Below are 12,050 nucleotides of genomic sequence, written 5' to 3'. Positions count from 1 at the left end.
TAGGGGGGATTTTCTCACATGTAGGTTTCGTTGTAGAAGAATTACACTGTAGCACAATAGCTTTTGTGAATTGGACAGCTGCAAATGATTGCGTTAAAGGCGACAACAGCTGTCGCAATTCATTCTTTGTGAATACGATCCATTGTGTGTTAATGTTTTTTTACGGTTTGTAATTAATTGGTTACATTTTATACTTGTGTGTAAATACAAACGTCTCGCCTGCACTGCCCTCAGAAGGAAAACAAGAGCCTTTCCTGAGAGGGAGGCCAATTTCAAGGTGAAAAAATGTGCCATATAAAAGTTTCATCTAAGCATAAAAGTGTGCGGTAATTTTGTGGCATCTTTGTGCCAAGCAACTATGTTGAACTGAGTTGAGGATCTTCACATAAAGCATCACTATCTTGTGGCAATGATGTTAGCTTGTTAATGCTATTTTACATGGCATTGTGCTCAAACATTTTTGTTAGATGAAATAATATGGTTACAATACGGAAAGAGATGCCCATTTCACAGTAGGATCAGAGCATTGTCATCAAATTGTGAGTATAGTTTTGCTTTTTTGAATGTTGCTGTGCTGATGACCATTTTGTGATTGGGTGCTTTTAAATTAGCATCTTCATCTTTATTCAGTTCATAGAGTTGCTTGTTCTGTTCTTCCCCCATAAGGGGACACAATCCAGTGTCTTCTTGTGCCGGTCCCAAGCCCGGATAAATACAGAGGGTTATTTGTGTCAGGAAGGGCATCCGACGTAAAAGCTTGGCCAAAACAATCATGCGAATCAAACCTCTGAAGATGGAGCACACTGATTTGCTGTGGCAACCCCTTAAAGGGAAAAGCCGAAAGGAAAAGAAGTGTAAGAGTGGCATTCATCATATTATCTAAAACTCAAAAACTATCAATAAAGTATTTGGAGATATGCCAGGCAAAGTGCTTCCTTGTTGTGCTACATTTAAAGGGAATTAGAGGAGGATTGGCAGTGACTTCAGTCACCTATACCCACTCCCACAGTAGCGCAATCTACTCACCTGCAGATCAGCACTCGTCCACGGAATTACCAACATGGTCTTCCTGCCTGTGGCAGTTGCGCCACCTGCTACACCAGATTTGCACCGAGCACAGCTATTCGGCTGTGAGTGTATATTGCTTCAAAAATTTAATACATAATATTAATAGTGCTAAATTACTTTTTATATTTGGACTCTGAAAAAAAGGCTGGAACGTTTTCTCATGGCAAAAAGTTGATCCCGGATCATTATTTCTCCACGTGGAAGAGATTCTGTTAGAGCTTCTCACTGCAAAATAAATAATTTACATGTTGTCACATATACTTATACTTCCACTGCTTTGCTTTTCCATCTTTTGCAAGGCATTTCGGTTTTTCCTCTATGAACCCAGCTGCCATCTTCTCTGTCTTTCCCATTATAAACAGGGAATGCAGTGGGACAGGAGAGGACAGGAGAAGATGCGTGTCGTTGCGGAGAGAGCTGGTCTCGCCCAGAGCCGAGCTCCAAAACAGAACAGGATTTAGGTCACCCAGCTCGCAGGAAGAGGGAGTGGGGGTGGCGTTAGGATACAAATGAAAGAGACACAGAAATATGAGGAGGTTAAAGATGAAAGTCGCACAGAATAGACAGAAATAGAGGAGGTTGAAAAATGAAATGAGGGTGGAGCAAAAGGTCACACCAATCTTGCACCCAGCCAGAGCAAAAAGGCAGGATGTAGGGCAGGAAGGCTCAAGGTGCTAGTGTGCTCTCAAACTAGAAATCCATTGTCAATGGAAATTTATTTATTTATTTATTTATTTATTTGATACATTTCAGCGATGCAACTTCCTTGTTACAATTCAACCTTTAGCCTCTGCTTAATTTACAAAACCCATTTTACCAGCACATTTCTATGTGATGCCAGCAGCGTCAGAAATATTAGTCACCACACCGATTGTGGCTGAAGTGCTGACTCAGATGCTTCTCCACATGAATATGTCATCACGGGCAAAACACAAGTCTATTCAGGACCCAACTACAAGCATCTGAAGAAATGTTGTTAAAAGCCTTCAGCCACCATTCAAAAATGTCCTTCCAAATATTGTTTGCGTTGACGTTTTTGCCTCTCTGCATCAGTAGGCAATTGTTGACTAATCCGACACACAGTAATGGATGAGGTGAGATGCATATCATCTGCAAAGGAAACTGCTGATGTTAACATCTGTTTGCATTTGGCAAACCAAACCACGCAAATCATTTCCCCAAAGTTGATTTACTGTTTGGATGGTGTTTGGAATGTTTGGATTTGCAAAACTGCAGTCCCCAGTGACAGTACTGTGAGGCCCTTTCACTGTATTAGAATAATCCCTACATCTCAGGGATAGACTGAGTGATGCCCTCAATTGGTAAAATACGTTACACGATGAGATTATGCTTCTCTTAAAACCATGGTGGTGCATAAAAAAGACGTGTTATGAAGTTGTGTCAGATCATCCCTCAAAAGTTCCCTTGCAAAAGGAAGATAGTCATTTGTTGATTGCAATTATAAAACTATTTCGCAACACTTCAATGAATGATATAATGAGCAAACAAAAAATGCAAGAAACAAACATTTACGCAATCGTCATAAAAGAAGTTTATATTTCCAAAGTATTGTTCTTTGTGTTGGATTTTTGCATTAGCAACGATCCTACAAAGTGACATAATGTTGATGAAAAGTCTGAAAAGTTCTCAGTTCTTATGAATGCACCTGCATTTCATATTCATTGAAAATAGACAACATACTTGCTTTAGCTTGAGACTTTGTCCCTTTTTATTTCACAGGGGGTATTTGCTTCTCCGCTGCATTGGATTTGTCAGCCTTTCCAAGCAGAGATAATCATGTCAAAATATTGAGAGCTAGAAAGCACCTCTTCCTTTTTTTAGTTCGATCAACCGTGAGCTCAAACAATAACCAAACCTCTTATTCCCCCCTGGCTTTTATCTCACCCTCTCTTCACATTAGTGCTGCCATGTAGACAACATGCTGGGAAGTGCCTTTGTATAAGCTTTTTGGCACGAGCATACAGTATAATGTAGACGGGAGCAACTGGCAGCGGTTTTGTGTATTTGTGACTTGTGTGTCCCTATTGGTAACCTTGGTCTTGAACGTACTGTTTTTTGTTTAGTTTTGTTTGGTTTTACTTTAATTGTCTGTGCCCTCATGTGTGAATATTCTCCCATATACATTTAAACTTAGTAGGAATACCCCAAACATACTATGTATTGATTCGCCAAATTGAAAGTGATGACTTGCTTGTCTCATATGAATAATACATGTGTGAATGTAGAACTTACCAGTCCTGATGCAAAGAAGACAGTCAGCAGAGCCAGGCATGCTCCCATCACTATAAGCAGCAGGAACACAATCAGTGGATGCTGCTGGCTCATGCAGTAGTACGACTCATACAACCAGTCCTGGGATCTACCCCTCCTCTCCTGACTTCCCTTGGTCCCCTCTTCAGCCCGGCCCAGGAGGTACCGCTTCCTCCTTATTGCCTCTTCCCACATAGCTCTTGGAGTCGAAAAGGGAGAAGTGTCAGGGTAACTGGAGGAGGCGTTGGAGTCTGAGGTAATAGTTTCCACTACAGATGAGAAACAATTGCTGTGCTCTACTTTCCTCCTGACGCTGCTCCTCCTGGGGATCCTGATATGGGTGCTCTTAATGTCCTGTGGGACCTGGGGGATCTGGCCACCCCCGTCCCTTCTTAATTCCTTCAGGCTGATGCAAGTGAAAGGTGGCTCTGATTCAGAGGCACCGTGCACTGGTCGAAAAGATGGCAAGAACGCACCAAGGTTTGAGCGCAGCATCCTCCTCCGCCTCCTCCTGCCAACATGTTGGAGCGGGAAGTGAAGGGAGAGTCGAGACTGAGTGCTGTTTAGAGTCAGAGGGAGAAAGTGGGAGGGAAGTGAAGGGTAAAGGGAGGGGGAGAGGGCCTATAATGGGGGGATGGGAGGAAGTAGATTAAGGTACAGCAGGAGAAAGGGAAGCTCATGAACAGGTTGTGAGGACGACGATACCTCTGTTAAAGTTGAAAATTCATCTGCCCAGTCATCAGATTTGAATTGAACTTTCAAAAGGCGATGATGACCTTCACACCTTGCAGTCATCCGAACAAAGTTCCCTGGATTTGCATTTTCCCAGTACTGATAAAGCTGCAAAAAGGAAACACAGTAAATTGAGTTATTTTTAAACATGTTTGAATACAATTGCCTCCCTTGGTCACGAGAGCAAATTGAATTTTCAGAACAGATCTCTTCACTCCAAGTACATGAGGCGCCACCCCCGACACTCATCAGAGGAAAATATGAGTAACTTGTGTTGTTTTTTTTCATTCTTTTTTCTAGATGTCGAAGCCGTTCAGTGAGAATACGACCACCGACTGGATACTGTATTAATTCAGTTGAAAATACTGTCTGTGTCTATGATCCTATACACACGACAATCATTTTAAAATAGATAAAAGTGCTGCAATGAATGAATATGAGTACAGCATGACTTGCAAATTAAGTTAATTAACTCACGGATCAAGCCTATTTGACACTTGAGTTTAAATTACAGCATGAGAGCAACTGAATTGAAAAAAAGATCTACAAATTTTAGCATGGTTAATTTGTCAAAACAATTCAGAGTTTTGATCATTCTGAAGTAATACGTGACATTGGATTATGCTCCTCTCTTCTCTTAAATTATGAATTCGCACATCATGCATGTCCCCCATAGATTTTCAAGTAAGTAAAGCTGATATCAGGCGAGAAGCAGAATACAACCTGTACTGAGTACGGGCCAATTGAAGGCCTTTACTGATTCACATTAACACCTATATAATACCTTAACATGTTCAATTAACCAAAGAAGCATATTTTGGCATTCTGGAACCAATTGGCATTCTGGAACCATAGGTATTAGTGATGGGAATTCCGGCTCCTTACAGAAGGCCGGTTCTTTTGGATCGGCTCACTTAAAAGAACCGGCTCTTTTGGCTCCCAAATTTTTTTGTTGCTTAAAGCACAACCGATGCCCCCGGACAAGTTATGTCCATAATTTGTAAAATCACTTCAAATGACTTCTGCTGAGCGTATTTTACAAAGATTCCACCGCATATAGCTATATTTTACATTTTAAGACTCGCGCTGAATATTTAGGAAGTCTTGTTTTTTAGTTGGTGACGATACCTACTGTGACGTCACGGTAGGTATTGACACACAATGCATTTTGGGTACTTTAGTTGGTCTGAAAACTTCGTGGTGATCCGTGTTGATGGGGAAATTAGAAGGAAAACACATAACGCGATGGTGAATCGTTGTGTGTTGTACCAAGACTACTATTTGATACGATCTGACACAAGTTGCCAGCAGACAAATCACCCCATTTCCAACGGCGCTTGGACGCCATTTTGTGCATTTTCTGGGACACTACATTTCAGTCCAGATACCTCAAAATGACACTGAATGACTTCTTTAATTGATTGCAAACATTTATGCATTCCACTTCAGAACTATTTGAATCATATTCATAACTGGATGAGTAAAAATAAATTATCTTCTCCGAATCTGAAGCCATAGTTTTGATTCTCGAGCAAGGCAAGACGTCTTGGCGTGACGTCACGAACAAGGGGGCGGGACCTTCTGAAACTGGCCATTTCCGGTTTCATTTTGAAGTAGTTTTTGGACACTTTAAGTCATTTTTATTGGTGTTTTTCATTTGACTAAAATTATCAGCCTGCGGTTTTTGGGTATCTTAGATGCTATAAAATGTTTTTCTGATGTCAGGAAACAAAAAAATTGTGTTGGTTGTCCTTTAAATTAATTAACTACAAAAAAATCATGTACAATTATGTGAAAAACAAATTACTCATTTAAAAAAATACACTATCAAATATTTTTATTTATATGGCTTTATATATATATATGTATATATATATATATATATATATATATATATATATATATATATATATATATATATATATATATATATATATATATATATATATATATATATATATATATATATATATATATATATATATATATATATATATGTGTGTGTGTGTACAGAGCGCATTCACTAACTTTAACCTGTGGTTACTCTGGTTTGATGATCTGCTGTCACTAATTTGCATTTCATATTAATAATGCTATAATACAAACTAGTAAAAATGATAATAATTGAATAATAACAGCATAATGTGATAACATTTGTCCACTGTACCTGTTTACACTAATCTCCAGTGACCAGTTCAAATGGCTCCAAAACAGTGCGTGAGTCCTCCACTACCTACCCAGCTCCTCTGCTAAATTATCCGAAATGTATGTTCTCCGCGGGCCCGTGTGGGTTTTCTCCAGGTCTTCCGGTTTCCTCCCACATTCCAAAAAACATGCATGGCAGGCAGATTGAAGACTCCAAATTGTCCCTAGGTGTGAGTGTGAGAGTGACTGCTGTTTGTCCTTGTGTGCCCTGTGATTGGCTAGCAACCAATTCAAGGAGTCCCCCGCCTCGTGCCTGAAGACAGCTGGGATTGGTTCCAGCACCCCGCGCTTCCCTAATGAGGAATAAGCAGCACGGAAAATTAATGGATGGATGGTGTCTTTCTTTGAACTGTTTTTCTAACCCCTCCCTCTTCTCCTCACTGCTGCGTGTGTCTGTAATTCTCCCCTGCCTCCTCTACCACGGATCTTGACCAATGACATGTGGCTTTGACCAAAGACTGGGGGCGGGGAATAGAGGGAGAAAAAAAAGTCGCCTCCCATGTCCGGCTCCTTCTTTGGAGCGGGCTCTCTTCGTTCACTTCAGAGATCCGGCACTAAGAACCGGCTTTTTTGCGAATGACACATCTCTAATAGGTGTACATGAAATATCCCTGCCAATGACTCATATGGGAAATGTATTAGTGCTTTCACGGATGTCACAATAGCAAACACACAAACCTAACAACCCAGGATGTTTTTTTTTTGCATTGATACTGAAACGACCTCCGTTAGTGTATGTTATTCGATTAGGCTACCAAGGCAGTAGAGGGCGCTACGCGCCTGTGAATGGAACAGAGGAAGACAATGTAGGCTCAGCTCACGCATGCACAGTCGGTCATAAATGCCGCTGTGTGAAGCTGATTAACACGTTTGTCTCGTATCGTCTCTTCATCGTCGTTCACACGCATTCAAAATAATAAATTCTAGACATCCTCATGATGTTACCGTAATCGGGGACTTGTGGGGCGATGCTACATATAAAACTGTAGTTTTGTGGCTTTGATGAATTTGGGTTTTGGATGTCGATTGGTAGTTCACAGCACGACACACACGAGCGGGCAGACTTACATACACATGTGCGAATGTGGAGGATATATACTATGGATAGATGTTGAATGTATAGACCTACACATTGATGTTATATTGATATCAGGAGCCGGTATTATTGGAAGGTGAACCGAATTGTATTCTGATATTGAGATTGTCGAATTGATGTTTTGATGAGTACATGAGTCAGTCGTAAATGCCGCTGTGTGAAGCTGATTAACACGTTTGTCTCGTGTCGTCCCTTCCTCGTCGTTCACAGAACACCTTATTGACTCACAGTGCTACCTGCCTATGACTCATTTGGACCATCCCAGGTATCCCCTAGGCCTGAGGCCGGTTACAATTGGGGGCTCGTCCGGGATCTGTGCCGCTAGTGGGCAGAGTGGGAACTGCTACGAAGAGAACCTGTGCCTAAAGCTTCAGGGAAGACTGCAGTGCTGTCCATTCTCCAGAGAGTAGAGGCTTCAGGGGCTAACGATGGCTCCCACAACTCCATGACGGGTATTGATTTTCAAGATCCAAAAGAGACTATACATACGCCTTGAATGTCAATCAGCTACTAACTGTTGCCAGCACAGTGGATGAGAGTGACACTGAGGACCTTGCGGCCCTTAGTGAACCAGAACTGTTTGATGTGATCATTGACTACGTCAGAGGTGACACATTAAGACGCATAGAAGATGAAGGCATGTCTCAACTCCTTCACCTCGATGACATGATCAGCAAGCTCCTTACCGATTTACAGGTTCGTGATGATGTCCTGTTAGAACAACTTACAAAGTCCACAAGTGAGGAGGCTGAGAGCGTGAAACGCCTTGGTACTGTGACTAAAAATCGATCTGTGAATGTCCATGCTGCCCAAACTCATCAAACTGACCAGATTAACCAGACCAAAGTTGACTCTGAATTAAAGGCTAACCGTACTGCCATTCTCGAGCTGACTGCACAAGTGACCGCACTGACCAAACACTTTGCCCAGGTTGTTAAATCTACAGAATCGGCAACTCAGGTAAACCCATGTCCGTCCCTGACTCGATCCTCGACGCGACCCCAGACACCAACGAATGAGACTAGGGGCAGGTGTCAGGCCTGTGTGCGAAAGAACATTAAGAGCTGCCCTCACTGTTTCATTTGTGGTCAGGAAGGACATAGAGCTGTGGGCTGTCTGCAAAGAAAGGCACCGGGAAACGGGGGAAGGTCACTGGAGTGAGGCTTCCAGTGATCAATGCCAATGACAAGCCTCCAGTACAAATCAACTCGGTTAAACCAGTAACATCCATAAGTCTGATGACGCAGTGTCAGTCAACATCAAAAAGACGTGTAGCACAACTAATTGGCAAGCGATGTATGGTCTCATGTGCACTCAATGGAGTCCCACTCCGAATGCTGCTTGACTCAGGGTCTCAAGTGACCGTGGTGAGTAGGGCGTGGGTAGAGAAAGCACTGCCCAACGTAACCATTCAGCCACTCTCATCCCTATTCCCGGACCAACCTTTTGAGGTATCTGCAGCGAATGGCACAGCGTTTCCCTTTGATGGATGGGCTAATGTTGATTTACAGATACGGAGTGGAAGCCATGGACATGCTGATATACTTAACTGTCCTCTCGTAGGAAGCAACGTGATTGCAGAAAGGATCAAAGAGAACAATGAACAGGTGGACATTGGAGCCATACTGAAAGAAGCCATGAGTGTCAGCGAACGCACAGTAGAGACCTTGATTTATGTTCTCCAGATATTGGGCCCTAATGAGCCATTCCTCCAGTACCCGGTGCGTGTCGGAAAGAAGGGACTCATTATTCCTGCGGGCAAGATATGTGAGGTGAGGTGCAGAGTCAGAGCATGGCCCAAGGGTGGAACAATGCTACTTGAGCCCAGTATAGAGAGCAACTGCCCTGAGGGGCGAGACCCGTTCTTTTCGTTAGTACATGTACCCAGTGGTCCGACAAAAATAGTAAAAATTCCCATTCAGAATGTTAGTAAACATGACATTCATCTTTCACAGAGAACTATTCTGGGCTCACTTGAGGAGGTTATTGAGGTCATGCCCTTTAAGGAGTGCTCCAACAATCACACCGTTCGAACCTGCTCGGCTCTGACCACAGACAAGTGGCATGCTCCGGTTGAGCTGTCACATCTCAAAGAGGAAGAACAGGGTATTACCAGAGACATGTTGTATGAAGAGTCAGATGTCTTTGCAAGAGGTGACGCTGATATAGGTTGCATTCCAAACCTGCAACTAAAGATCCAGCTCACTGACAACACGCTGGTGCAAAAGCGTTAGAATGCCATTCCAAAACCCCTTTACCAAGAGGTCAAAGACTACGTGCAAAACCTACTTCACCATGGTTGGATAAGAAAATCCACTTCTGCATACTCATCCCCTGTCGTCTGTGTTAGGAAAAAAGAAAAAGCTTGCGCCTGTGCGTTGACTTTAGGGAGCTAAATCGCAAAATGGTCCCCGATCGTCACCCACTCCCACGCATTCAGGACCTGCTAGATAACCTGGGGGGGGGGGCTACTCTTGGTTCTCAATACTCGACCAAGGCAGTGCTTACCACCAGAGCTTTGTTGATGACAGTTCCAGGCATCTAACGGCTTCCAGCACCCCTTGGGGGCTGTACGAGTGGCTCTGCCTCCCATTTGGCCTAACTAATGCTCCAGCGGCCTTTCAAAGATGTATGGAGGGCGTTCTTGATGGCCTGAGGGACGAATGCTGCTCTCCTTATCGGGATGACGTGCTCTGCTTTTCAAAATCATTTCATGAACATGTAGAGGACCTGAGGAGAGTGCTTCACCGCCGGCGGGAGCATGGCATAAAGCTACGTCCAAATAAATGCGAACTGTTCAGACTCAGTACTTAGGTCGTCTCATGTCAAGTGATGGTGTCCGCATAAACCCTAAAGACCTGGAAGCCGTTTTACAGTTAAAAGAGAGTGAACCCAGCAATGTGGGGGAAGTCAGCGCTCTATTGGGGTCTTGGGCTACTATAGATCCTTCATACAGGACTTTGCCAGGATTGCACGGCCACTGTTTAAACTGGTAGAGGGTGCCACTCAGCCTGATCAGAGGCCAGTTAACAACACCGCTGCACGCCAAAGGAAAGTCACCAAGTCAGGCCAGCTTCCTTCTGGTACCCCTGTTCAGTGGGGCCCCGAACACAGTGCTGTGGTCTCCCGCCTGGTAGATATATTGACCAGTCCACCTATTTTAGCCTACCCAGACTTTAATTTGCCTTTTGTGTTAAATACTGATGCATCAAATGAAGGGCTAGGGGCTGTGCTTTATCAGCAGCAGGGAGATAAACTTTGCATTGTTGCTTATGGATCCAGAACACTCTGGCCTTCAGAAAAAAAATTGCCATCTCCATTCTGGAAAGCTTGAGTTTCTGGCGTTGAAGTGGGCAATCTGCGACAAAATTTTGAGATTATCTCTACTATGCACCCACATTCACTGTGTACACGGACATAACCCCCTCGCGTACGTCCTAAGCACGGCCAAACTCAATGCTGCTGGACATCGCTGGGTCAGTGAATTGGCGGATTTCCACTTCACAATAAAGTACAGACCAGGCAAGGCGAATGCTGATGCCAACACACTGTCGCGATATCCAGTTAAGCTGGAGGGACACACAGAGGAGTACACTGAAACTTTGCCCCCAGACGTAGTTTCCACCATATGGCAGGGGGACAAGGCTGTGGCTGAGGAGGATGTGCCATGGATGGCTGTGTTACAACTCACCTCTGATGGTGAGGATTTTCTTCCGGTGACAGTCCCCGTTATCACTCCAGATGACATCAGAGCTGCTCAGGCAGAGGATGCATCAATCTATGACGTACTGACACTGAAGAGGAGGGGATGGGACCCAATGACAAAGAGAAAAGACAAATGGGACCAGAGGCAAGGAGACTAGTACACGAATGGAATAGACTTAAACTGGACAAGGGAATTTTATACAGGCAGGCGGGGAAATGGAAACAGCTCGTTCTCCCTAGTAAGCTGAAGTCGACTGTGCGCAAACACCTGCATGATGACATGGGTCATGTTGCAGCTGACAAGGTGATCAACCTTGCAAGGCAGAGGTTCTATTGGCCATTCATGCAGCACGAAATAGAAAACTACGTAATTCGCCAGTGTTCCTGCATTAAACAGAAACGACCAACCATTCCGGAAAAGCACCCATGGGTACATCACTACTAGTGCCCCATTGTAGCTAATTTCTATTGATTATCTCCATCTTGAGCCAAGTAAAGGAAGCTATGAGTATATTCTAGTCCTGGTAGACCACTTTACTTGTTTCGCACAAGCCTACCCGACTAAGAATAAGTCAGGCAAGGTTGCTGCTGAGAAAATCTTTAGTGATTTTATTCCACAGTTCTCTTATCCAGAGAGACTACATCATGATCAAGGGCGGGAGTTTGAAAACAGTCTATTCCAGCGGCTTCAACAGTTGTCCGGCATTGCGCATTCCCGAACCACCCCATACCATCCACAGAGCAACCCTGTAGAACGTCTGAATAGAACACTGTTACAGATGCTCCGCGCTCTCCAAGAAGAAAGGAAAGCTGAGTGGAAAGACTATTTGCCTCATGTCGTTCATGCGTACAACTGTACTTCTATGAAAGATCTCCCCGGTTGCCCATCGACTTAGTTTTTGGTCTGACAGCTGACGAAGAAGTAAAAAGCCGACAGGAATATGCAGGTAAGTGGGCCTGTCGAATGCAAGAT

At 43.6% G+C, this 12,050-nt stretch overlaps 1 protein-coding gene across 4 annotated transcripts in view; it reads right to left on the bottom strand.

The window, feature by feature from the left end:
• The window catches only part of adcy2a (adenylate cyclase 2a), a 76,528-nt gene extending 72,655 nt beyond the window's left edge, over window positions 1-3,873 (bottom strand). For all 4 annotated transcript variants that reach the window (XR_016115178.1, XM_088997777.1, XM_088997776.1 and 1 more), the window contains exon 1: window positions 3,322-3,873. Coding sequence is in view for 3 of the 4 variants with exons in the window: in XM_088997777.1 (XP_088853903.1) it covers window positions 3,322-3,834 (513 nt within the window). In the remaining variant the exon portion in view is untranslated. The remainder of the gene's footprint in view (window positions 1-3,321) is intronic.
• Window positions 3,874-12,050: the final 8,177 nt, after the last annotated feature.

The sequence above is a fragment of the Hippocampus bargibanti genome, linkage group LG06 (genome assembly GCF_051943395.1).
Source record: "Hippocampus bargibanti isolate YZ-2025 linkage group LG06, ASM5194339v1, whole genome shotgun sequence".
Lineage (NCBI taxonomy): Eukaryota > Metazoa > Chordata > Actinopteri > Syngnathiformes > Syngnathidae > Hippocampus > Hippocampus bargibanti.
Note: the sequence above shows the minus strand (reverse complement) of the source record. Positions and strands in the feature narration are given on the sequence as shown.